Source organism: Artemia franciscana, chromosome 1, assembly GCF_032884065.1.
Source record: "Artemia franciscana chromosome 1, ASM3288406v1, whole genome shotgun sequence".
Taxonomy (NCBI): Eukaryota; Metazoa; Arthropoda; class Branchiopoda; order Anostraca; family Artemiidae; genus Artemia; species Artemia franciscana.
Genome location: NC_088863.1, coordinates 23,636,975 through 23,663,503, shown reverse-complemented (window position 1 = coordinate 23,663,503; position 26,529 = coordinate 23,636,975). Strand labels below are relative to the sequence as shown.

Sequence of the window (26,529 nt, the reverse complement as noted above, 5' to 3'; positions counted from 1 at the left end):
GTCACTTAAAAAGGGCACTAGAACTTTTCATTTCCGTTAGAATGAGCCGTCTTGCGACACTCTAGGACCACTTGGTCGATACGATGACCCCTGGGAAAAAAACAACAACAAAAAACAAACAAATAAACACGCACCCGTGATTTGTCTTCTGGCAAAAAATACGAAATTCCACATTTTTGTAGATTGGACCTTGAAATATTTTCTATAGGGTTCTCTGATACGCTGAATGCGATGATGTCATTTTCGTTAAGATTCTATGACTTTTAGGGGATGTTTCCCCCTATTTTCCAAAATAAGACAAATTTTCTCAGGCTCGTAACTTTTGATGACAAAGACTAAATTTAATGAAACTTATACATTTAGAATCAGCATGAAAATTCGATTCTTTGATGTATCTTTTAGCATCAAAATTCCGTTTTTTAGAGTTTCGTTTACTTTTGAGCCGGGTAGCTCCTTACTACAGTTCGTTACCACGAAACTGCTTGATATCACAAAGGAAAACAAACAACAACAGTCTTCTCACCCGTTGTTGCGTTTTTGTTCTATGTCAAATTTTGAGCTGGTAGAACGCAAAATCTGATTTGTCTTTTTGTATGAAATTCTTAAACCAGTAAAAACGCTAAGTTTTCTCGTAACATATTTTACAAGTGATATCTCTGTATCTCCCAAGGTATGGCCTTGAAATAAACGCGATTTAAAAATACTCGAGTTTTCCGAAACGCTGAAAATTGACTTAAGTTCATTTTTCATTTGGAGTTTTACGCATTAAAACGGAAGTGAAACAAGCCAACGAAAGTAGACCGTACAATCTCATAACACAATCCCTGCAAAAAAAAAAAAAAAAAAAAAAAAAAACATAAAATAAAAACCATACGCTTTACTAAAAACTTAAAAAATGCAAAAGTACATTATGAAGTTGGTGGGGCAAAGTGTGAGAAGTAATTTACGATTAATCAGGGGTAGAACTAGAGCAACATCTTGGGGGAGACCCAATGTGACATGGGCGCCAATGAGCACTTTCTTGGAGGGGAGGGGGGCAATGTGACAAAGGTACCACTAATTGACCAAATTGATAAATGTACTCTAAAAAAAGGGGGAAATAAGGAATGAGGGTGACAGAATAAATCTTGGAAGGGGGTCTCACGGCCCCTTTGGATCCGCCCACGCAATTAATTACGAAAAATCTGGTGTTTTATTGGCTGATCCTTTTTGTGTTCTATCCATGTAAAGGTAAATTGAAAAGGATTTAAGTAGATATTTTTTCTATACTGGACAGATTTTAAAAGTGATTGCGAAATAGAAAATGTTTGTGATTTCTTTTGAACATACGACTAAAAAAATGTGTTTAGTTAAATGTAATATTTAAACTTTAAAGTCCCGAAAAAAACCCTAACTGTCGACTTCCTGTCAGTTTTGTCACTTAAGGCTGGTTAAAACAAAAATAAACGAACTTCAGACACATAAGATGAAACATTGTGTCAGATACCTCTCTAACAAAAAAAAAAAAAAAAAAAAAAAAAAAAAAAAAAAAAAAAAAAAAAAAAAAAAAAAGGTCTTAAAACTTGCAGCAGATCGATGGCGAAGAAGTGCTTGTGGGTGCGCAAAAGTTTAAAAAAAGTCATGGGTGATATGAAAGAAATGAACCTAGTGTTTCAAACAGTTCGTGGTAACAAACTGTAGTAAGAAGCGACCCAGCTCAATAGCAACCAAAACTCTAAGAAATGGGTTTTGATATCAATAGCTCCATCAAAAGAATCGCATTTTAATGCTGATTTTAAATATATAAGTTTAATCAAGTTTAGTCTTACCCATCAAAAGTTACGAGCCTGAAAAAATTGCCTTATTTTAAAGAATAGGAGGAAACAACCCCTAAAAGTCATAAAATCTTAACGAAAATCACACCATCAGATTGAGCGTATCAGAGAACCCTATTGTAGAAGCTCCTATCTACAAAAATGTGGAATTTCGTATTTTTTGCCAGAAGACAAATCACGGGTGCGTGTTTATTTGTTTGTTTGTTTTTTTCCCCAGGGGTCACCGTATTGACCAAGTGGTCCTAGAATGTCGCAAGAGGGCTCATTCTAACGGAAATGAAAAGTTCTAGTGCCCTTTTTAAGTGACCAAAAAAATTGGAGGGCACCTAGGCCCCCTCCCACGCTCATTTTTCTCCAAAGTCAACGGATCAAAATTTTGAGATAACCATTTTGTTCCGCATAGTTCCGCACCCCTCATATACACAATAAAAATTTAAGAATATAAAAGTTTGTTACGTAAGCTAATTCTTAAGTTACGTATTTTTTTACTAATAAAATCATTCGTTAAAAATTAAAATTTATAATTGCCTTTTTATGTAACCGAAAAATTGCAGGGCAACTAGGCTTTCCCCACCCCTTATTTCTCAAAATCTTCTGATCAAAACTAAGAGAAAGCCATTTAGCCAAAAAAGGAATCAATATGCAAATTTCATTTTAATAATTTATGTGTGGAGAGCCAAAATCAAACATGAATTAATTCAAAAAGGTTCAGGAATTACATAAAAAAACTAGTTTTTTTTAACTGAAAATAAGGAGCGACATTAAAACTTAAAACGAACAGAAATTACTCCGTATATGAAATGGGTTGTCCCCTCCGCAATCCCTTGCTCTTTACGCTAAAGTTTGACTCTTTGCCACAATTCTGCTTTTTAAAACAATTGAAAACTTTAGCCTAAAGAGCAAGGGATTGCGGAGGGGACAACCCATTTCATGTACGGAGTAATTTCTGTTCGTTTTAAGTTTTAATGTCGTTCCTTACTTTCAGTTAAAAAAAAACTAGTTTTTTATGCAATATTTCTTTGAAACGACTATGAAATTTCATTATATATATATATATATATATATATATATATATATATATATATATATATATATATATATATATATATACATATATTTATAACGTTACTTGTGAAAATTTGTTGGGATTTTGAGCGCAAAAAAAGTTTAAGCATAAAGAAGTAAAATTTCTTCACTGAAAAGATAGTTGTGGACGAATTATGTGTTTATAGTTTTGTATTGCATTTTTATGCTTGTTTGAAGTTAAATGCTCTTTTAAATCATTGTTTACATTTGAAGGCCCCATTTTCATTTGTCGCCCAAGTTAATATGTTTGTGCAAACAACGTTTTTACAGCAAGCTTTTTGTTTCTGCGAGATAACTTGAAATTGTTAACAACGATTATTATTAACATTTGGCTTGTAATTCCAGGAGAATTAAGCTAGGCATCCTTGGGATGCCGAGGTTTAAAAAGGAACTCCTAAAAGATGTGAATTATATGGAATATGTTGTGTCCGAAATTACGTGTTACATCGTTTAATCCGAAAATGTCTGGGAAAGGTTTCTGGACCGAAATCACCTACAAAAGAACGTGTGAACAACTTTTAAAAGTTTTTTTCTGGACAGTTTTAGGACCAATTGTAAGGGATTCCTCGTTCCCTTCTGTGTAGCCATGAGGTGTTTTCCCTTCCTTCAAATTGCAAAGATAGATGGCGTTAAAGATGAACCATACTTTCTCACCAAGGGGTTGTTTGTCCAAAACAGGGGTATGACGGCAGGCGCGTTAGTACGAACGTATAACTCGAGGCAGCCTACAGGAACGTGAGGTAGGCTGCCCATAGAGTTGGAAGTACAGAAATGTTTACGTCTGGGAAAGACAATATTTCCACAGTACTTGCACATTAGACATTTTCTTCGTCTTTTAACCTTGCCATGTATTTTCAGATACTTTTATCTTTTTCTCGTGAAGACGCGCAGAGTAATGCTTGGACGTGGGCTGCCCGGAAGTTAGGGAATTCGAGCACGCTGTACAGGAACTCGGAAAGTGCGGGTGAGGCTTTTTCGATAAATCAGCACCAACTTGTTATTGTTGACCGAAGACATTCCAATAGGACAGCAGAAGCAGATCAGCTTGTTAGGTAACTTCTATTTTTGTCACTTGCAATTAAGATTTAGTCGTAGATTTTGGAGTGGGAAAAATCCAATTTAAAGCAAATGTTACACCCTATACTGTTTTTAATCGTTCGTTGTCTCGCGGAAATCTGACCTGGTCATCCATATATATATATATATATATATACTAGCTGTTGGGGTGGCGCTTCGCGCCACCCCAACACCTAGTTGGTGGGGGCGCTTCGCGCCCCCCCCCAAGCCCCCCCGCGCGCGTAAGTCGTTACGCGCCATAATAGTTACGCGCCATTGTAGTTGTGTCCCTATGTCCCACCTGTGAATATAGAAATATATATATATATATATGGTTTTAACTACGTAAAACTTGCGAATATACAACATTCTTTGCTGTCCCATTGTCTTTGCATATAAATAGATTGTCAGGTTATCCCCCTGTTTCCCCCGGTGTCCCCGTTGTAGTTGTGTCCCTGTGTCCCGGTCGTCATTTATATTCCCTGTGTCCCGGGTCCCGGTCATCATTTGTATCCCGGTGTCCCGGTCTGTATATACATTCGTTTTTTAGTTTTGTTTTTCTCCTTTATTTTTTTCCTTTTTTTTTCTTTTTTAGCTTATTTAGATTTTTAGATTTTTTAGTTTTTTTTATTAGTTTTTAGTTTTTATTTCTTTTTAGTTTTTTTGTCCCGGTCGTCATTTATATCCCCCTGTTTCCCCCGGTGTCCCCGTTGTAGTTGTGTCCCTGTGTCCCGGTCGTTATTTATTTTTTAGTTTTTTACCTTTTTTTTAGTTTTTTTAGTTTTTTAGCTTTTTTATTTTTTTTATTAGTTTTTAGTTTTTTTGTAGTTTTTGCCTTTTTTTTAGTTTTTTTAGTTTTTTAGCTTTTTTATTAGTTTTTAGTTTTTTTTGTAGTTTTTGCCTTTTTTTAGTTTTTTTAGTTTTTTAGCTTTTTTATTTTTTTTATTAGTTTTTAGTTTTTTTTGTAGTTTTTGCCTTTTTTTAGTTTTTTCAGTTTTGACGTCACCTGATCCAGTTTTTTCAGGTGACGTCACCTGATCCACGATCCACAGATCCACAGACAACTTATTTTTATATATATAGATAGTTTTTTTTTTTTTACTTATGTCCTGGTCGTCATTTATACTCCCTGTGTCCCGGTGCTTTGTTGATTGCTAATCGAACATTCCTTTTGTCCTGGTCGCTTTCTCTTTGAGTGTCGTCATTTATTAGTTTTTTCCTTTTTTTTTTTAGTTTTTTATTGGTTTTTACCTTTATTTTAGCTTATTTTTCAGTTTTTTCCTTTTTTTTAGTTTTTTTTTTATTTTTTATTTTTTTTAGTTTTTTACCTTTTTTTAGTTTTTTTAGTTTTTTTAGTTTTTTAGCTTTTTTACTTTTTTTATTAGTTTTTAGTTTTTTTTTGTAGTTTTTGCCTTTTTTTAGTTTTTTCAGTTTTTTTTTTAGTTTTTTATTGGTTTTTACCTTTATAGTTTTTTTAGTTTTTTAGCTTTTTTATTTTTTTTATTAGTTTTTAGTTTTTTTTGTAGTTTTTGCCTTTTTTTAGTTTTTTCAGTTTTGACGTCACCTAATCCAGTTTTTTCAGGTGACGTCACCTGACACATCCATCCACACATCCACAGACAGACAACTTATTTTTATATATATATATAGAAGATATATATATATATATATATATATATATATATATATATATATATATATATATATATATATATATATATATATATATATATATATATATATATATATATATATATATATATATATATATATATATATATATGTATATGTATATATATAAACCCCGGGTACGGGGTTTGCCCCCCCCCCCGGAATTTTGCTGACTCGTAAAAAAGTAAGAAGAATCAAATATAAAGTTGATGCGTTTTGTAACTTTTTTCCTTAAAACCTTCCAAAAAAGGCCCCCTATGATTACGCCAAAGATTAGCCATCTCAAGAGTAAGATATGAAAAAATAATCAAGGAGTATCAGAACAAGTATAGACCAGAGGTGCACCTTCGACAAAACGTGACGGTTCTTATGGACGAAACATGGTTTCCACAAAACTCAACCCAGACGAAAATCTATACGGTAAGCCATTTCAAATGAAGTTTTACCCCGCAAAATGCAACCCAGCAAGACTCAACCCAGTCAAAATTAAACCCAAGGGAAATTAAATGCATGCCAAATTCCACCCGACAAAATTCAACCCAAAATTGAAACTCGGGAAAACTGCGAACAAAAGCGTGTGTAGCATCAGTAGCAATACTAGCAGCAAAACTCAGCCGAAGTAAAGTTCAACTCCTGCAAAATTCCACCCTGATTAGCTCCAACCCGTAGAATTCAACCCACGCAAAATTCAAAACAATAAAGCTGAGCCCAGCCAAATGCAACCAACAATAAATAATTGGAAACAGTAAACTTCAATACATACGAAGTTCCTGTCAAGAAAAATCAATCTAGCAAGTAGAGGAAAAAGAGCCACTTTATCCATGAAGGCAATCGTAATCGTTAAACCCAATTAAGACACCTATTCTCTCAAAACCAAATCAAAACTCAAAAGGGACAAATTACTATTTTTATATTTGACTCCTACCAATCTTGAACCATGCATAAACAAAGGAAGAGATAAAGGAATTATCTTCCGCCTACCCCACGGAAAAACAAACAATCATTTGAAAACCCCGACCAGCTTGGAGAGCGTGAGTATTGTTTGACTAAAAGTAAGCATTTCTAAGTTTCAACCCGCTTTCTTGAAACTATCTTCCGGAACGCGGGCAAGAGTGGGTCGCAGGCTAAAGTCACGGATGGTTTTGTCAATGGGGAGCCATTAGAAACGGAAATATCCCATTATTACGCCTAACGTTCTTAGCTCTGCTGAGAAGTCTTTGAGTAAAAGTTAACATTCCCTCCACGTAAGTATGATAAAAAAATTTAGCCGAAATAAGTCACTAAGTTGCACCTCCATTCTGGGAAGCTGGGCTAAAGCAATCTCTGAACATAAGTGTATAGTCTCAAACCCTTGAAGGAGGGCCCTGGGGCATTACAAAGTTATGTTTAAACCATGTTGCAAGCTTAGACTATTTTAGAAAAGAATCAGACCTAAAGGTCCTCCTCCATGTGTGGGCGGAAGGAAAGTTATACGCGTTAGATATTTGCTGGGTCAAATTCTTCGGACTGTGTTTTGTGCAGGTTGAATTCTGATTACGCTGAGCTTTGCCGAGTTACGTTTTGCAGGAGGCTGAGTTTTGAAGCGTCCCATAAAGCACACACTACAACCTCCTGCCACAGGCACGTATTCGTATTCGAAAAAGAAAAAACATTAATCTCATGATGATATAAGAAATTGTAGAGATACCGTAAGAATTACAAGGTTTGCAAAAACGTATGTATATGTGCCAGTATCCCCTCAGCCCCCCCCCCCCTAGAAAAAAAGCATGTCATCTATTTTGCCTCATTTGTAGCAAAATATATGTATCTCTACATTGGTGCTATTTCTCTATTATACGTTTTTGCCTGTGCTGCCCCCTCCCCAAAAAAGTTTCTGCCCATCAGCTGGATTTCTCGTCCCTTTTATCACATTCGTCACATTTGTGGATTATTTAAAATCGACCACAAGCAAGTCCAGAAGTATGTCTATGCTTAAGAAATCTACACAAGAGGCAGGAAATAAATATATAAAACAGAAATACATATTTTTCAGGTTAAACAATTCTTCTATAGTCCATATATTCTTCTATAGTTCTATAGTCCAAATATAAATATTACTTTATATTCCAGTCAACCAAAGATCAATTTAAATTCATAAGTAAAGAGTATTCAATACCCATTCGCTATTGAGAAAAAACCTTCTTCACTTCTTTTTCGTTTCCGAGGTTGGAGAGAAATAAGCTCATAGTTCGTACTGAACTAACCTTCTATTTTCTTTTGCAAGATATGAGACGTGATATACTAAAGCAAAGAATAGCCATAAAAATCGACGGAAATTCAATTAGTATTTTTTTTACATTCCAACATACTAACATGAATATGCCTTCCACCCTTCCTATTTCAAGCCCTCGATGTCAGAACACAGGGCCATACGAAAGAAACCATTTCAAGGAGGGAGAGAACAGCAAAAAACGAGATATGTGTGACATAATTTACAAGACGGTGGGAGAGATCTTCAGAATCCGGATATTTTTGAGGTTCCCAAGCCCTCACCCCCAAAGTATATGCCTAGCAACAGAAGTGGTAATATTTAGAAAATAAATATTTATATTGTATGTTACCAACAACTAGGAAGCTATTCAATGTCTTTATTTTATCTCTCGATATAAGAAGAAAGCAAAATCTTTGATTTTCTCATCAAGTCTAGTAATTAAGAAAAATCCATGCATAAGCAAAACGTGACAAACTGACTGAAAAAGAAGAACTCTTCAAAGAAATATCAGTAATAAAAGTACAGAAAAGTAATACAAAAAGTATTTAAATCCAGTTCGTCCATTTCGATTAACTTTAATAAGTTTAAATTATCGATTTTCATACATAAATGAAAGGAAAATCCAAGCTAAAAACCTATTTTGGGTAAACGCACTGCTCTAAATGAGGTTTTCCCCTCTATTCTTTAAATGAGATCAGATAAGAAATAAAAAAAAATACTTGTATGATAAACGTCCTACCTAATGTTGTTCATTCATTGACGCATTATAGAACCAATTTTTTTCTCGTTAGTTTCTTTCAGCTTAGCGTAAGTCAAGACAAAGGGAAGTGACAGATATATGGAAAATATAAAATTAGAGTTATGTATTTGCACATGAGGGGAGGGGGCAAAGTATTTGGGCAGCGTGAAGTTAGGAAACAATTCTTACTGCATAATATGTAGAATAATTGTACGTAACACACTAGACATGCAGACCTGCTATACTCCCCCCCCCCACCCCTAATGTACAAATATATAGCCCAAATTTGTTTCTAGAGTATTATATTTTTATCTGACTTTGGTATATTTCATTAGGATTGAGTGTCAGAGAAATATATAAGAAGAACATTAGGTAGGGCGTATATCATACAAGTACCAAAAAAAGATGAACAATCAAGCGAAATAGGCCTAGTAGGAGTCATGGGGTTGTGCGCTGTTTTTTCGAAGGTGTTGTACCTCGGACCCTAGTTCTAGTGTCTGGCTGGTGGACTATAAGTAGTTTCGTTGCTCCTGTCCTGATTGAAAATATTTGGTAGCCTACGCAAAATAGGCTACTAGAAAATAGATCTTTGCCTCCTTGACACAGGAGTGACCAATGAAAGATGGAATGAATTGAAAAATATTCATTAAAAATTCGCTTTTGAAGGGTTTCAACTCTTCCTGGAAATCTATCCGAGATGCCATCCCCCCTTAAATTTGTGTTATGTAGCTCTATAGTAGCTCTATATTAACTGTTAAATGGAAATTAAGTTTCAGTTTTCATGCGAGAATACATAGAAAGAAAAATACTAAATGTTGCCTGGAGTCAAATGTCGCCAGTCAGTTTACATATAAAGAGGGTTTGAAAACCCTTTCTATCACTTAAACCTTAGGAGTTCCAAAGAAAGAAGGGATGGCCAGATCCTCCCTCAACGCGCTAACTGAAGGGGCTGTACTACCAAATACGAAACTTCAAAGCGGTGAACAACATCCATAAATGTTCACTTTTGGTATGCAAAAAACTGTATAATTCAATACCTAAATCTTCAGTTTCTCGGAAAAAGCGCCAAATGCTTTCTCAGGGGATACAACTTTCTTATATATATATATATATATATATATATATATATATATATATATATATATATATATATATATATATATATATATATATATATATATATATATATGTATATATATATATATATATATATATATATATATATATATATATATGTATATATATATATATATATATATATATATATATATGTATATATATATATATATATATATATATATATAAGAAAGTTGTATCCCTTGAGAAAGCATGTGGCGCTTTTTCCGAGAAACTGAAGATTTAGGTATTGAATTATACAGTTTTTTGCATACCAAAAGTGAACATTTATGGATGTTGTTCACCGCTTTGAAGTTTCGTATTTGGTAGGACAGCCCCTTCAGTTAGCGCGTTGAGGGAGGATCTGGCCATCCCCTCTTTCTTTGGAACTCCTAAGGTTTAAGTGATAGAAAGGGTTTTCAAACCCTCTTTATATGTAAACTGACTGGCGACATTTGACTCCAGGCAACATTTAGTATTTTTCTTTCTATGTATTCTCGCATGAAAACTGAAACTTAATTTCCATTTAACAGTTAATATAGAGCTACTATAGAGCTACATAGCCCAAATTTAAGGGGGGATGGCATCTCGGATAGATTTCCAGGAAGAGTTGAAAGCCTTCAAAAGCGAATTTGTAATGAATATTTTTCAATTCATTCCATCTTTCATTGGTCACTCCTGTGTCAAGGAGGCAAAGATCTATTTTCTAGTAGCCTATTTTGCGTAGGCTACCAAATATTTTCAATCAGGACAGGAGCAACGAAATTACTTATAGTCCACCAGCCAGACACTAGAACTAGGGTCCGAGGTACAACACCTTCGAAAAAACAGCGCACAACCCCATGACTCCTACTAGGCCTATTTCGCTTGAGTGTTCATCTTTTTTTGGTACTTGTTTGATATACGCCCTACCTAATGTTCTTCTTATATATTTCTCTGACACTCAATCCTAATGAAATATACCAAAGTCAGATAAAAATATAATACTCTAGAAACAAATTTGGGCTATATATTTGTACATTAGGGGTGGGGGGGGGAGTATAGCAGGTCTGCATGTCTAGTGTGTTACGTACAATTATTCTACATATTATGCAGTAAGAATTGTTTCCTAACTTCACGCTGCCCAAATACTTTGCCCCCTCCCCTCATGTGCAAATACATAACTCTAATTTTATATTTTCCATATATCTGTCACTTCCCTTTGTCTTGACTCACGCTAAGCTGAAAGAAACTAACGAAAAAAAAATTGGTTCTATAATGCGTCAATGAATGAACAACATTAGGTAGGACGTTTATCATACAAGTATTTTTTTTTATTTCTTATCTGATCTCATTTAAAGAATAGAGGGGAAAACCTCATTTAGAGCAAGGCGTTTACCCAAAATAGGTTTTTAGCTTGGATTTTCCTTTCATTTATGTATGAAAATCGATAATTTAAACTTATTAAAGTTAATCGAAATGGACGAACTGGATTTAAATACTTTTTGTATTACTTTTCTGTACTTTTATTACTGATATTTCTTTGAAGAGTTCTTCTTTTTCAGTCAGTTTGTCACGTTTTGCTTATGCATGGATTTTTCTTAATTACTAGACTTGATGAGAAAATCAAAGATTTTGCTTTCTTCTTATATCGAGAGATAAAATAAAGACATTGAATAGCTTCCTAGTTATTGGTAACATACAATATAAATATTTATTTTCTAAATATTACCACTTCTGTCTCTAGGCATATACTTTGGGGGTGAGGGCTTGGGAACCTCAAAAATATCCGGATTCTGAAGATCTCTCTCACCGTCTTGTAAATTATGTCACACATATCTCGTTTTTTGCTGTTCTCTCCCTCCTCCTTGAAATGGTTTCTTTCGTATGGCCCTGTGTTCTGACATCGAGGGCTTGAAATAGGAAGGGTGGAAGGCATATTCATGTTAGTATGTTGGAATGTAAAAAAATACTAAGTTAATTTCTGTCGATTTTTATGGCTATTCTTTGCTTTAGAATAGCCATATTCTTTAGAATATATCACGTCTCATATCTTGCAAAAGAAAATTGAAGGTTAGTTCAGTACGAACTATGAGCTTATTTCTCTCCAACCTCGGAAACGAAAAAGAAGTGAAGAAGGTTTTTTCTCAATAGCGAATGGGTATTGAATACTCTTTACTTATGAATTTAAATTGATCTTTGGTTGACTGGAATATAAAGTAATATTTATATTTGGACTATAGAACTATAGAAGAATATATGGACTATAGAAGAATTGTTTAACCTGAAAAATATGTATTTCTGTTTTATATATTTATTTCCTGCCTCTTGTGTAGATTTCTTAAGCATAGACATACTTCTGGACTTGCTTGTGGTCGATTTTAAATAATCCACAAATGTGACGAATGTGATAAAAGGGACGAGAAATCCAGCTGATGGACAGAAACTTTTTTGGGGAGGGGGCAGCACAGGCAAAAACGTATAATAGAGAAATAGCACCAATGTAGAGATACATATATTTTGCTACAAATGAGGCAAAATAGATGACATGCTTTTTTTCTAGGGGGGGGGGGCTGAGGGGATACCGGCACATATACATACGTTTTTGCAAACCTTGTAATTCTTACGGTATCTCTACAATTTCTTATATCATCATGAGATTAATGTTTTTTCTTTTTCGAATACGAATACGTGCCTGTGGCAGGAGGTTGTAGTGTGTGCTTTATGGGACGCTTCAAAACTCAGCCTCCTGCAAAACGTAACTCGGCAAAGCTCAGCGTAATCAGAATTCAACCTGCACAAAACACAGTCCGAAGAATTTGACCCAGCAAATATCTAACGCGTATAACTTTCCTTCCGCCCACACATGGAGGAGGACCTTTAGGTCTGATTCTTTTTCAAAATAGTCTAAGCTTGCAACATGGTTTAAACAGAACTTAGTGATGTCCCAGAGCCCTCCTTCAAGGGTTTGAGACTATACACTTGTGTTCAGAGATTGCTTTAGCCCAGCTTCCCAGAATGGAGGTGCAACTTAGTGACTTATTTCGGCTAATTTTTTTTTTATCATACTTACGTGGAGGGAATGTTAACTTTGACTCAAAGACCTCTCAGCAGAGCTAAGAACGTTAGGCGTAATAATGGGATATTTCCGTTTCTAATGGCTCCCCATTGACAAAACCATCCGTGACTTTAGCCTGCGACCCACTCTTGCCCGCGTTCCGGAAGATAGTTTCAAGAGAGCGGGTTGAAACTTAGAAATGCTTACTTTTAGTCTAACAATCCTCATGCTCTCCAAGCTGGTCGGGGTTTTCAAATGATTGTTTGTTTTTCCGTGGGGTAGGCGGAAGATAATTCCTTTATCTCTTCCTTTGTTTATGCATGGTTCAAGATTGGTAGGAGTCAAATATAAAAATAGTAATTTGTCCCTTTTGAGTTTTGATTTGGTTTTGAGAGAATAGGTGTCTTAATTGGGTTTAACGATTACGATTGCCTTCATGGATAAAGTGGCTCTTTTTCCTCTACTTGCTAGATTGATTTTTCTTGACAGGAACTTCGTATGTATTGAAGTTTACTGTTTCCAATTATTTATTGTTGGTTGCATTTGGCTGGGCTCAGCTTTATTGTTTTGAATTTTGCGTGGGTTGAATTCTACGGGCTGGAGCTAATCAGGGTGGAATTTTGCAGGAGTTGAACTCTACTTCGGCTGAGTTTTGCTGCTAGTATTGCTACTGATGCTACACACGCTTTTGTTCGCAGTTTTCCCGAGTTTCAATTTTGGGTTGAATTTTGTCGGGTGGAATTTGGCATGCATTTAATTTCCCTTGGGTTTAATTTTGACTGGGTTGAGTCTTGCTGGGTTGCATTTTGCGGGGTAAAACTTCATTTGAATTGGCTTACCGTATAGATTTTCGTCTGGGTTGAGTTTTGTGGAAACCATGTTTCGTCCATAAGAGCCGGCACGTTTTGTCGAAGGTGCACCTCTGGTCTATACTTGTTCTGATACTCCTTGATTATTTTTTCATATCTTACTCTTGAGATGGCTAATCTTTGGCGTAATCATAGGGGGCCTTTTTTGGAAGGTTTTAAGGAAAAAAGTTACAAAACGCATCAACTTTATATTTGATTCTTCTTACTTTTTTACGAGTCAGCAAAATTCCGGGGGAGGGGCAAACCCCGTACCCCCTGGATATGGTCTTTTACATTTGTCATAACTTTTCAAACTTGTTGTCAATTACTATAACTTAACCCCGACACTGAACACGCAAAATTCAGCACATCGATAACAAAAGTCTCTCAGGTTGTCAGGTCAACAGCAACACTACAAGTCGATAAAGGCAACTCTTATGCTCTTCTATACGATATGTGTCCTTAATTTGATTAGCACACGTCAGTATTGTATTATATACTCGTTATTCATAGAATTTTAGTACCCTGAGAAAGTGGGGGGAACGACTTTGACTCATAGTACTCTGAAAATGCCCTTTAAGCTAGATTCGCAGCACCAACAAAAAATATGATCTAAGCAATTATTGTTTTAAACTATTAAAATTTATCTTAACCGAGTTTTAGCCCTTGCTTCACACCCCAATTTTTTTCGAAAAATACATCTTTGCAATTTCTATAAGATTTCACCCATTTTTGTTAGAATTTGTTGCATTGCTACGGTTCATTAGCCATCCTGAAATATTTGAGTGAATCTATCAAACAGTTCGTGGTAACGAACTGTAGTAAGGAACGACCCGGCTCAATAGTAACCGAAACTCTAAAAAACGGAATTTTGAAACCAATAGCTACATCAAAAGGATCGCATTTTAAAGTTGATTTTAAATATATAAGTTTCATCAAATTTAGTCTTACCAATCAACAGTTACGAGACTAAGAAAATTTGACTTATTTTAGAAAATAGTGGGAAAGACCCCCTAAAAATGACGGAAAAGCCATCGAAATCAGCGTATCAGAGAACCCTACTGTAGAAGTTTCAAGCTCCTATCTACAAAAATGTGCAATTTTGTATTTTTTGTCAGAAGACAGATCACGGATGCATGTTTATTTGTTTGTTTTTATGGCACTTGGTATTAACCAAGTGACATATAGCAATCGCCAATTCTGTCGGTCTGTCTGTCGCTCCCGGTTTTGCTACTTTAGGCACTTCCAGGTAAGCTAGGACGATGAAATTTGGCAGGCGTATCAGGGACATGACCAGCTTAAATTAGAAATAGTCGTTTTCCCAATTTGACCATCTGGGGTAGAGTGGGGGCCGGTTAATTCGTAAAAAATAGAAAAAAATGAAGTATTTTTAACTTATGAGCGGGTGATGGGATCTTAATGAAATTTGATGTTTGGAATGATATTGTGTCTCAGAGCTCTTATTTTAAATCCCGACTGGATCTGATGACATTGGGGGGAGTTGGAGGGGGAAACATAAAATCTTGGAAAACACTTAGAGTGGAGGGATCGGGATGACACTTGATGGGAAAAATAAGCACAAGTCCCAGATACATGATTGACATAATCGGAACGGATCCACTCTTTTTGGGATAGTTGGGGGGGGGGGGGGTAATTCTGAAAAATTAGGAAAAATGAGGTATTTTGACTTACGAACGGGTGATCGGATCTCAATGAAATTTGATGTTTAGAAGGATATCGTGTCTTAGAGCTCTTATTTTAAAGCTTGACCCGATCTGGTGACAGTGGGGGGGATGGGAGGGGAAAACCTAAAACTTGGAAAACAATTAGAGTGGAGGGATCGGGATGAAACTTGGTGGAAAAAATAAACACAAGTCCTAGATACATGATTGACATAAACGGAACGGATCCGCTCTCTTTGGGGTAGTTGTGGGAGGGGTTAATACTGAAAAATTAGAAAAAAATGAGGTATTTAACTTACGAACGGGTTATCGGATCTCAATGAAATTTGATATTTAGAAGGATATCGTGTCTCAAAGCAATTATTTTAAATCCTGACCGGATATGGTGACATTGGGGGAAGTTTGGGATGGGGGAACCTAAAATCATGGAAAACGCTTAGATTGGAGGGATCGGGATGAAACTTGGTGGGGAAAATAAGCAGAAGTCTTACATACAAGATTTACATAATTGGAACGGATCCGCTCTATGGGGGGGGGGGGGTTAATTCTGAAAAATAAGAAAAAATGACGTATTTTTAACTTACGAAGGAGTGATCGGATCTTCATGAAACTTCATATTTAGAAGGACCTCGTAACTCAGATCTCTTATTTTAAGTCTCAGCCGGATCAAGCGTAATTGGGGGGGGGGCAGTTGGGGGGACCGGAAATCTTAGAAAATACTTAAAGCGGTGATATCATGATGAAACTGGATGGGAAGAATAGAAACCTGTCTAAGATACGTGACTGACATAACCGGACCGGATCTGCTCTCTTTGGTTGAATTGGGGGGGGGGGGTAATTTTGAAAATTGAGGTTTACGAAAGGGTGACCAGATCTTAATGAAATTTGATATTTAGAGGGATCTTGTGCTTTAAAGTTCTAATTTTAAATTCCGACCAGATCCTGTGACATTGGGGGGGATTTGGAGGGGGATACCGGAATTTTTGGAAAACGTGAAAATTGGGGTATTTTTATCTTACGAAAAGATGATCGGATCTGAATGAAATTTGATTTTTAGAAGGAATTCATGTCTCAGAGCTCTTATATCAAATCCCGACCAGATCTTTTGACATTGCAGGGAGCTGAAGGGGGAAATCTTGGAAAAACACTTGGAGTGGAGGAATCGGAATGAAGCTTGGTGGATAGAATAAACAAATGTCCTTGATACGTGATTGACAGAATCGTACTGGATTCGCTCTCTTTGGGGGAGTTGGGGGAGGGGTTCAGTGATTTGGCGAGTTTGGTGCTTCTGGACGTGCTAGGACGATGAAAATTGGTAGGCGTGTCAGGGAGCTGCACAATTTGACTTGATAAAGTCGTTTTTCCAGATTCGACCATCTGGAGGGCTAAAGGGAGAGGAAAAATTAGAAAAAATTAGGTATTTATAACTTACGAGTGGGTGATTGGATCTTAATGAATTTTAATATTTAGAAGGACAACGTGACTCAGAGCTCTTATTTTAAATCTTGACCGGCATTAAGCCTCTTATTTTCCTTTTTAAATCAATCTATTGATTCATAGAATTTTGTTAGAGCTCATACCATATGATCTCTTGGCTCTTCTCGCCTTGTCACAAGTGCCATATGAGCTCTTAGCTCTTGTTTTAAGGGGCAATTGTATCGACCCAGTGGTCCTAGGATGTCTAGAGTGGGCTCATTCTAACGAAAATTAAAAGTTCTAGTGCCCTTTTTAAGTGAACGAAAATTGGAGGGCAACCTAGGCCTCCTCCCACGCTCTTTCCCCAGAGTCACCGGATCAAAATCTTGTGATAGCCATTTTATTCAGCAGAGTCGAAAACCTAATAATTATGTCATTGGGGACGACTTACTCCCCCACAGTCCTCGTAAGAGGGGCTGCAAGTTACATACTTTGCCCAGTGATTAGATATAGTAATGGTTATTGGGAAATGTACAGACGTTTTCAGTTTTTTTTTTGGTTGAGGAGAGAAGGGGTTGAGGGGAGGGGGTTATTTGGGGGGATCTTTCTATGGGGGAAGATAATTTCCATGAAGGAAGTGTAGGATTTTCTAGCATTATTTAAAAAAAAAACAAAGAAAAAAATAAATATGAAAACGTTTTTTTCAGCTGAAAGTAAGGAGCAGCATTAAAACTTAAAACGAACAGAAATTATTACGCATATAGGGTTCATCTCCTCCTAATACCTCGCTCTTTACGCTAAAGTATTTTTAGTAATTTCAACTATTTATTCTACGGCCTTTGTGATTCAGGGGTCATTCTTAATGAATTGGGACAAAATTTAAGCTTTAGTGCTTAAATTTTAATCCGTATATTACAAAATAGTGCAAAATTTAATCCGTATATGAAAGAGGCTGTTCCCTCCTCAACGCCCCGCTCTTTACGCTAAAGCTATTTTTTCTGTTTTGGAAAGTAGAGTTGAGAAAAAGAGTCAAACTTTAGCGTAAAGAGCGGGGCGTTCAGGAGGGAACAGTCCCTTTCATATATGGATTAATTTCTGTTCGTTTTAAGTCTTAATTTCGCTCCTTGCTTTCAGTTAGAAACACTTGTTTTTTTATTTAATCAAATTTTAGTTTCATGTTGTCCAGTATGGTTTGATCCGAATCTGGAGATTTGAGAAAAATAGATTTGATACTCCTTTATTTTGAAAAGTCATATTTGTGAGGAATTTTTCTGGTTGGTTGGACCAATGCCTTATTCTTTTTTGCCTCTGCCATTATCGTCGCTGCAAGTGTGTGTCAGAAACAAATTCTGCTATATAAACCAGGGGTAATTTGGTGCAAGTATTTTGTAAACCAGGGGTAATTTGTAAACCAGGGGTAATTTGGTACTATGTAAACCAGGTACTATGTAAACCAGGGGTAATTTGGTGCAAGTAGCTGCTTTCATTGTGTATAAGTCGTTTTTCATAAAAAAAAAGAAAAAGGGCAGTTATTTGTACCTAGGTTAATTTGGATGTGAACCACTACATTTTAATCAGACTCGCCATGCTTGGGCTGTTTTCTGCTAGAAAAATGCCAGTGTGTAAGCCAGGGCTAAATTGGGTTTTTCTAGAGATAACAATTTGTGTATAATGTTGGCAAAATGAAATTCTTTGAGCCATCTCAGGAATCTAGGAATTATTAGACTCGATGCTAATGATAAGTAACTTGTTATAGGGGTTCTTGCCGAGTTGGGCCGTTACAAAAGATAATATATTAAGTTTTTTAATTTTTGGTAAAAAAAAGAATCAACTATTTCATCATTGTCTCGAATGAAGTTAAATCGCAATTTTTACAAAATACAGCGCAGTTTACGGTTTAACAGGTAATCTGAACTACTAGTTGTATTGACGTAAGCATATTGACCCAAGGTTTGTATTTTCGCCTCATAATTGCGTATAAGCTAAGATGTAAATTAAGTGACATTATAACCTATACATTATTACTTGGGTCTGTAACAGTGTGTAGTGATGAAAAGTGATAGATAAAAGTCGTTAAAATAAAACAATGAATAGAGCTAATGACTTGTGTTTTGAAAAAAAAAATTGAGTGGCGGTCTTTCGGTATGTTCATTAGGAAGAAAGTATCGAAAGCCGTTAACGCAAGCTGTTAACGGCTCTCTCGTGGGTAGGGAAAATAGGCCCAAGTTTGCCCAAACATCTAAACATGTACGTTTCTACCACTACTTATAAGAACAGAGTTTGGAATATGGTGGTAGTCGTAGGAAGAATGTATGTATATGTAATCTTGATATAGTAGATCAGGTAAGGCTGTATCTTGGGGGGAGGATTTGAACTTCCTCCCCAAGAGTTTTTCTGGCTTTTAAAAGCAAAAAAAATGTATGGTATCCCAAATGCATATAAACACACTTTTGTGTTTCGAAGTTTTTTCGTATAACCCCCTCTCCCGAACAAAAATACTCCTCATCTCCGGAACAAAAATTCTGGATACGGCTCGGAGATTAGGTGATGATTCCTGAAAACCACGGAACAAGATTTAGGGTGTCTTTAATTATTTTTTTATATACATCTTCATTAAACTTAGTTATAGACATCATGGGTTATTGGCCGACTCAATAATGTGCCTATAGAGAGAAAGGGGTGACTAAGCTCTTACCCCTTCCAAAATCTTGCAATTATTCCTATTATTTTGAAACAAAATTAGTAATTCGCCTTTGTTTGCCCTTCCCCCCTCTCCGGAGTAAACTCCTGCTCACTTGCTGATTTGCAACATATAAACATCGTCTCAATGAACAGCATTGAATCGTAAATGCAACATAAATATACTTCAAAAGATAATACAATGTAGAAGTTTTATTGACCAACGTAGGCTGACCTTAAATTTTTACTTGTTAGAAGAGGATTTGTAAGACCTGACAAAAGAAAAACAGACTTATAAAATCAGTAAATAAAAAAATACATATAGAAAGAGTTGAGAAGACGGTTTTACCAGTAGAATTGTAGAAGTGGAATTCGAATAGGGAAATATTCACCTCTTGTATTGAGAGCATACTACAGCCAGAGTTGCCAGTCACTTCATAAGGTACTACAATTGCCCAGATTTCCGTGTTACATAACGATTGTCGGGGCTATAGTCAAATGAATTTAACGAATAGTACTAAAATAGTACTTTCGTGGTATTTTAGCTCTATTTTAGAAACCAAGAGTACGTGCTACTGCTGGCAACCCTGACTGCAGCACTACAAAAAGTGTGCACCTGAAAAAGGGTGTACCTTTACATGATTGCTAGGGGAGCAGTTCCAGCATTTTTATGGGGGTAGAGGGGTACGTATCTACGTATCTGGATAGCCAAAGGGCATGGTCTTTATAATATTTTTCTCTATTTTTTTTCTGGGGGATCGCCCCCTGCCTCCCCCGAAAAGACGCCCCTGATGATTGCCCCGAATATGCTGATTATGTCAATGAGACTTTAAAATCAGAGGGTGAAGATAATGATGCTTAAAGCTTCTTGATACGGTGGGTTTTCAATTTTAAGCCGATAGTTTGAGACTCTAAGACTGGATGATTTGCTTTAAAACCCTCCAATGAATGAAGCCCTGAATTCCAGCGTGAACGAGAGCCGCTGAAATACTCATAACTAAGCTAGAAATGTTTGCGAACACAGTTTTACCTCAATGATTTTAATTTTCAGTGGGTTTATTATTATTATAGTTAATTATAAATTTTATAACATATTTTAAAATGTAAAAAAATAAAATATGTAAATAATTAATTGTGATTACTGTTATTTTTTTGTTATTTATTATTATTATAACCTAAATTGCTAGGAATTTTAGGTATTCCCCCTTAATTTTGTGAAATATCCTTAAAACACACAAAGTTAGAAGTCTCTAATTTACTGTCTAAGTTATAAATGAATTGAATAGGACGGCTATTTCAAATAAATCAATAGGAGGCTTCTTGAAGGTTTAGACACTAGACGGTATGCCTTGAAAAATTTGTGCTATGAATAAATCAAGAGCCACTGAGAGCTCTCATCGAGCTGTAGGGAAAAATTAAATAAAAAAACAAGTTTTTTTTTAAAAGATAGTAAGGAGCGACATTAAAACTTAAAACGAACAGAAATTACTCCGTATATGAAAGGGGCTTTTCCTTCTCAACCCCCCGCTCTTTACGCTAAAGTTTGACTCTTTCTCTTAACTCTACATTTTAAAACAGTAAAAAACTTTAGCGTAAAGAGCGGGGGGTTGAGAAGGAAAAGCCCCTTTCATATACGGAGTAATTTCTATTCGTTTTAAGTTATAATGTCGCTCCTTAGTTTCATTTAAAAAAAAACTTTTTTTTAAATTTAATTTCTGGACGTTTATGAATCAATGCATGTTTTGATTTTGGCTCTCCGCAGAGGAATAATTAAATCGAAATTTGTATATACTTTTTTTTTGGCTTTCTCATAATTTTGATCGAATCATTTTGAGAAAAGAAGAGCGGGGGAGGAATCCTAGTTGCCCTCCGATTTTCGGTTAATTAAAAAGGCAACTAGAACTTTTAATTTTTTACGAATCTTTATAAGTAAAAGATATACGTAACTTATAAATTACCTTACGTAAAGAACTTTTGTATTCTCATGTTTTTTTTTACATATATGAGAAGGTTCGCCCCCTCGTCAGTACCTCGCTCTTTATACTAAAGCTTAAATTTTGTCCCAATTCATTAAGAATGACCCCTGAATCCCAAAAACCGCAGAATAAATAGTTGAAATTACTAAAAATACTTTAGCGTAAAGAGCGAGGTATTAGGAGGAGGTGAGCCCCTCATATGGGTAATAATTTCTGTTCGTTTTAAGTTTTAATGCTGCTGCTTACTTCCAGCTGGAAAAAAACTTTTTCATATTTATTTTTTCATTGTTTTTTTTTAAGTAATGCTAGTAAAACCTGCGCTCCCTTCATGGAAGTTTTCTTCCCCATGACAAATTTCTCGATGGAAAGTTCCCCCAGCATATCCCCCTCTTCTCAACCCCTGCCTCCAACCAAAACATCCTCCTGAAAACGCCTGTACACTTCCCAATAACCATTACTATATGTAAGCACTGGTCAAAGTTTTGAACTTGTAACCCCTCCCACGGGGACTGTGGGGGAGTAAGTCGTCCCCAAAGACATATTTATAAGGTTTTTCGACTATGCTGAATAAAATGGCCATCTCAGAATTTTGATCCGTTGACTTTGGGAAAATAATTAGCGTGGGAGGGGGCCTATGTTCCCTCCAATTTTTTCGGTCACTGAAAAAGGGCACTAGAACTTTTCATTTCCGTTAGAATGAGCCCTCTCGCAACATTCTAGGACAACTGGGTCGATACGATCACCCCTGGAAAAAAAAAAAAAAAAAAAAAAAAAAAAACAAATAAAATCGCATCCGTGATCTGCCTTCTGGCAAAAAATATAAAATTCCACATTTTAATAGATAAGAGCTTGAAACTTCTACAGTACGGTTCTCTGATACGCTCAATCTGATGGTGTGATTTTCGTTAAGATTCTATGACTTTTAGGAGGGTGTTTTCCCCTATTTTCTAAAATAACGCAAATTTTCTCAGGCTCGTAACTTTTGATGGGTAAGACTAAACTCGATGAAACATATATATTTAAAATCAGCATTAAAATACGATTCTTTTGATGTAGCTATTGGTACAAAAATTCCATTTTTTAGAGTTTTGGTTACTATTGAGCCGGGTCCCTCCTTACTACAGTTCGTTACCACGAACTGTTTGATATTTTCCCGAGCCCCACTAACATTTTAGGACCTATGCTAATGCGTATGCATATCTCCTGGCTCTCCTAAAATTATAAGTTAGGTTTCCGACTGTAGTCTAAAATTAAGCACTTTTTATATGGCACTTGGTATTAACCAAGTGACAAATAGCAATCGCAAATTTTGTCGGTCCCGGTTTTGCTACTTTAGGCACTTCCAGGTAAGCTAGGACGATGAAATTTGGCAGGCTTATCAGGGACCGGATCAGTTCAAATAAGAAATAGTCGTTTTCCCTATTTGACCATCTGGGGGGGGGTAGGGGGCCGGATAATTCGGAAAAAATAGAAAAAATGAAGTATTTTTATTTAAGAACGGTTGATCAGATCTTAATGAAATTTGATGTTTGGACGGATATCGTGTTTCAGAGCTCTTATTTTAAATCCCGACTGCATCTGGTGACATTGGCGGGAAGTTGGTAGGGGGAAACCTAAAATCTCGGAAAACACTTAGAGTGGAGGGATCGGGATGAAACTTGGTTGGAAAGTAAGCACAAGTCCTATATACATGATTGACATAACCAAAACGGACCCGCTCTCTTTGGAGTAGTTCGGGGGGGGGGGTATTCCTGAAAAATTAGAAACAATTAGTTGTTTTTAACTTACGAACGAGTGATTGGATCCCAATGAAATTTGATATCTAGAAGGATATCGTGTCTCAAAGCTCTTATTTTAAATCCCAACCGGATCTGGTGACATTGGGGGAGTTTGGGAGGAGAACCTAAAATCATGGAAAACGCTTTGAGTGGAGGGATCGGGATGACTCTTGGTGGGAAAAATAAGCAGAAGTCTTAGATACGTGATTGACATAATTGGAACGGATCCGCTATATTTGGGGGAATTGGGGGGGGGGGGTAATTCTGAAAAATTAGAAAAAAATTACGTATTTTTAACTTACGAAGGAGTTATCTCTTACGAAGGAGTGATCTAAATCTCAACCGGATCCATCGTCATTGGGGGGGGGGGACCGGAAATCTTAGAAAATACTTAAAGCGGAGAGATCAGGATGAAACTGGATGGGTAGAATAAAAAAAAGTCTAAGATACGTGACTGACATAACCCGACCGGATCCGCTCTCTTTGGTGGAGTCTGGGAGGGGGATAATTCGGAAAATGAAGTATTTGTAACACACGAACGGGTGATCAGATCTTAATGAAATTTGATATTTAGAAGAATCTTGCGCTTTAAAACTCTTCTTTTAAATTCCGAAAAGAACCTGTGATATTGGGGGGAGTTGGAGGGGGTCGACTCGAATTGGATCTCGGGACAGAGGGGGTTGGAGGAGGGAAACAGAAATCTTGGAAAACGCTTAGAGTGGAGAGATCGGGATGAAACTTGATCGGTAGAATAAGCACAAGTTCTAGATACATGATTAACATAATTGGAACGGATCCGTTCTCTTTGGAGGAGCTGGGGGGTGTTAATTTGAAAAAAATCAGAAAAATTGAGGTATTTTTAGATTAAGAACGGGTGACCGGATCTTAATGAAATTTGAAATTTAAAAGGAATTCATGTCTCAGAGCTCTTATTTCAAATCCCGACCCGATCTGTTGACATTGGAGGGAGTTGGAGGGGGAAATCGGAAGTCTTGGAAAACGCTTAGAGGGAAGGAATCCGGATGAAGCTTGGTGGATAGCATAAGCAAATTTCATAGTTACGTGATTGACATAACCGTACTGGATTTGCTCTCTTTGGGGGAGTTGGGGGAGGTTTTCGGTGTTTTGGCGATTTTGATGCTTCTGGAGATGCTAGGACGATGCAAATTGGTAGGCGTGTCAGGGAGCTGCACAAATTGACTTGATAAAGTCGTTTTCCCATATTCAACCATCTGAGGGGCTGAAGTGAGAGGAAAAATTAGAAAAAATGAGGTATTTATAACTTACGAGTGGGTAATCGGATCTTAATGAATTTTAATATTTAGAAGGACATCGTGACTCAGAGCTCTTATTTGAAATCCTGACCGGCATTAAGCCTCTGATTTTCCTTTTAAATCAATCTATTTATTCTTAGAATTTTTTTAGAGCTCACACCATATAAACTCTTGGCTCTTAACTCTTCTGGCCTCGTCACAAGTGCCTTATGAGCTCTTAGCTCTTGTTTTTTTTTAGCTCTTTTCACTTCAAATTCAAGTATGTAACCGGTAATTTGTTTGGCGGGAAGCCAGAATTTGGGGGAACGGCCAGACGAGCCAGGACAATTCTAAATAAAACGGTTATATGTTTTGGGTGAGCTTATCATCGAGTTTTGCTGTCGATTTTCCTTTTTCGTCCGATTTGCAAACCAACTCATAAAATCACTCGAGTCTCGATTCATAAAGTTCGAAGATATTCTGTAAAACCTCAGCAGAATCCTGCCATCTCTCGCCTTAAAAGCCCATCAGAGCTAACAAGCTCGGAGTCTTCTTTGAAAGTTGAGCTTGAACTGAGGTGGTCAAATTGGCTGAAAATAACTTCTCTTCTTTTTCCGAAGATTGCAGTGCAAAGCCGGGTTGAGTATGATGGAGGCATATTCCCCAACGTCCGCATGTAACCACATTTTTCGTGTCATTCCTGCTTCTGCAGCATCTGTTGAGAGGTCATTTTCTTCAATGGAAAGACTAAAAAGCTATCACCACAAGTGAATAAGTGAAGGCCGACTAAATTTCTAGGCAGTAATTTCCATCGAGATGTTTCCGTATCAATATAGTAAACTTTTTTTTTAATTTAATTTCTTGACGTTTTTGAAACAATGCATGTTTGATTTTGGCTCTCCACACATAAATTATTAAAATAAAATTTGCATATTAATTCCTTTTTTGGATAAATGGCTTTCTCTTAGTTTTGATCAGACGATTTTGAGAAATAAGGGATGGGGAAGGAGGCCTAGTTGCCATGCAATTTTTCGGTTACATAAAAAGGCAACTATAAATTTTAATTTTTAACGAATTTTTTTATTAGTAAAAAATATACTTAACTTAAGAATTAACTTACGTAACAAACTTTTATATTCATTATTTTTTATTATGTATATGAGGGTGTTTGTACCCTCGTTAATACCTCGTTCTTTACACTAAATCGTAAGTTCTGTTCTAATTCTTTAAGACTGACCCCTGAATCAAAAAGGCCGTAGAATAAATAGTTGAAATTATTAAAAATACTATAGCATAAAGAGCGAGGTATTTATCTCCTCCTAAATACCTCGATCTTTATGCTAAAGTATTTTTAGAACCCCTCATATGCGTAATAATCTCTGTCCGTTTTAAGTTTCAATGCTACTCTTTACTTTCAATTGAACAAATTTCCATGTTTATTTTTTCATTGTTTTTTTTATAGTAATTGTAGAAAATCCTGTGCCCTTATCATTGAATTTCTGTTCCCCCATGACATATTTCTCCAAGGAAAGATCCTCCCACATAGCCCCCTCCCCTCAACCCCAGCCCCAAAACCAAACAAGAATCCCCTGAAAACGACTGTAGCCTACACTTCCGCAATAACCATTGTTATATGTAAACACTGGTCGAAGTTTGTAACTTGCAGCCCCTCCCCCAGGGACTCTGGGGTATCAAGTCATTCCCAAAGACATAGCTATTATGTTTTTTGACTATGCGGAACAAAATGGCTATCTCAAAATTTTGATCTGTTGACTTTGGATAAAAAATGAGCGTGGAAAAGGGCATAGGTGTCCTCCAATTTTTTTGTTCACTTTAAAAGGGTACTAGCACTTTGCATTTCCGTTAGAATGAGTCCTCTTGCGGCATTCTAGGACCACTTGGTCGATACGATGACCCCTGAAAAAAAAAAAAAAAAAAAAAAAAAAAACAAATAAACACGCTCCCGTGATTTGTCTTCTGGCAAAAAATACGAAATTACACATTTTTGTAGATAGAAGCTTGAAAATTCCGCTATAGGGTTCTCTGATACGCCGAATGCGATGGTGTGATTTTCGTTAAGATTCTGTGACTTTTAGGGGGTGTTTTCCCCTGTTTTCTAAAATAAGG

At 36.2% G+C, this 26,529-nt stretch overlaps 1 protein-coding gene across 2 annotated transcripts in view; it reads left to right on the top strand.

Annotated features, from left to right (window-relative positions):
- Positions 1 to 26,529, top strand: part of LOC136027157 (high affinity cAMP-specific and IBMX-insensitive 3',5'-cyclic phosphodiesterase 8A-like) — a 241,469-nt gene that overhangs the window by 97,597 nt on the left and 117,343 nt on the right. For both annotated transcript variants that reach the window (XM_065704156.1, XM_065704146.1), the window contains exon 5: positions 3,759 to 3,952. In XM_065704156.1, coding sequence (XP_065560228.1) covers positions 3,759 to 3,952 — 194 coding nt within the window. The remainder of the gene's footprint in view (positions 1 to 3,758; positions 3,953 to 26,529) is intronic.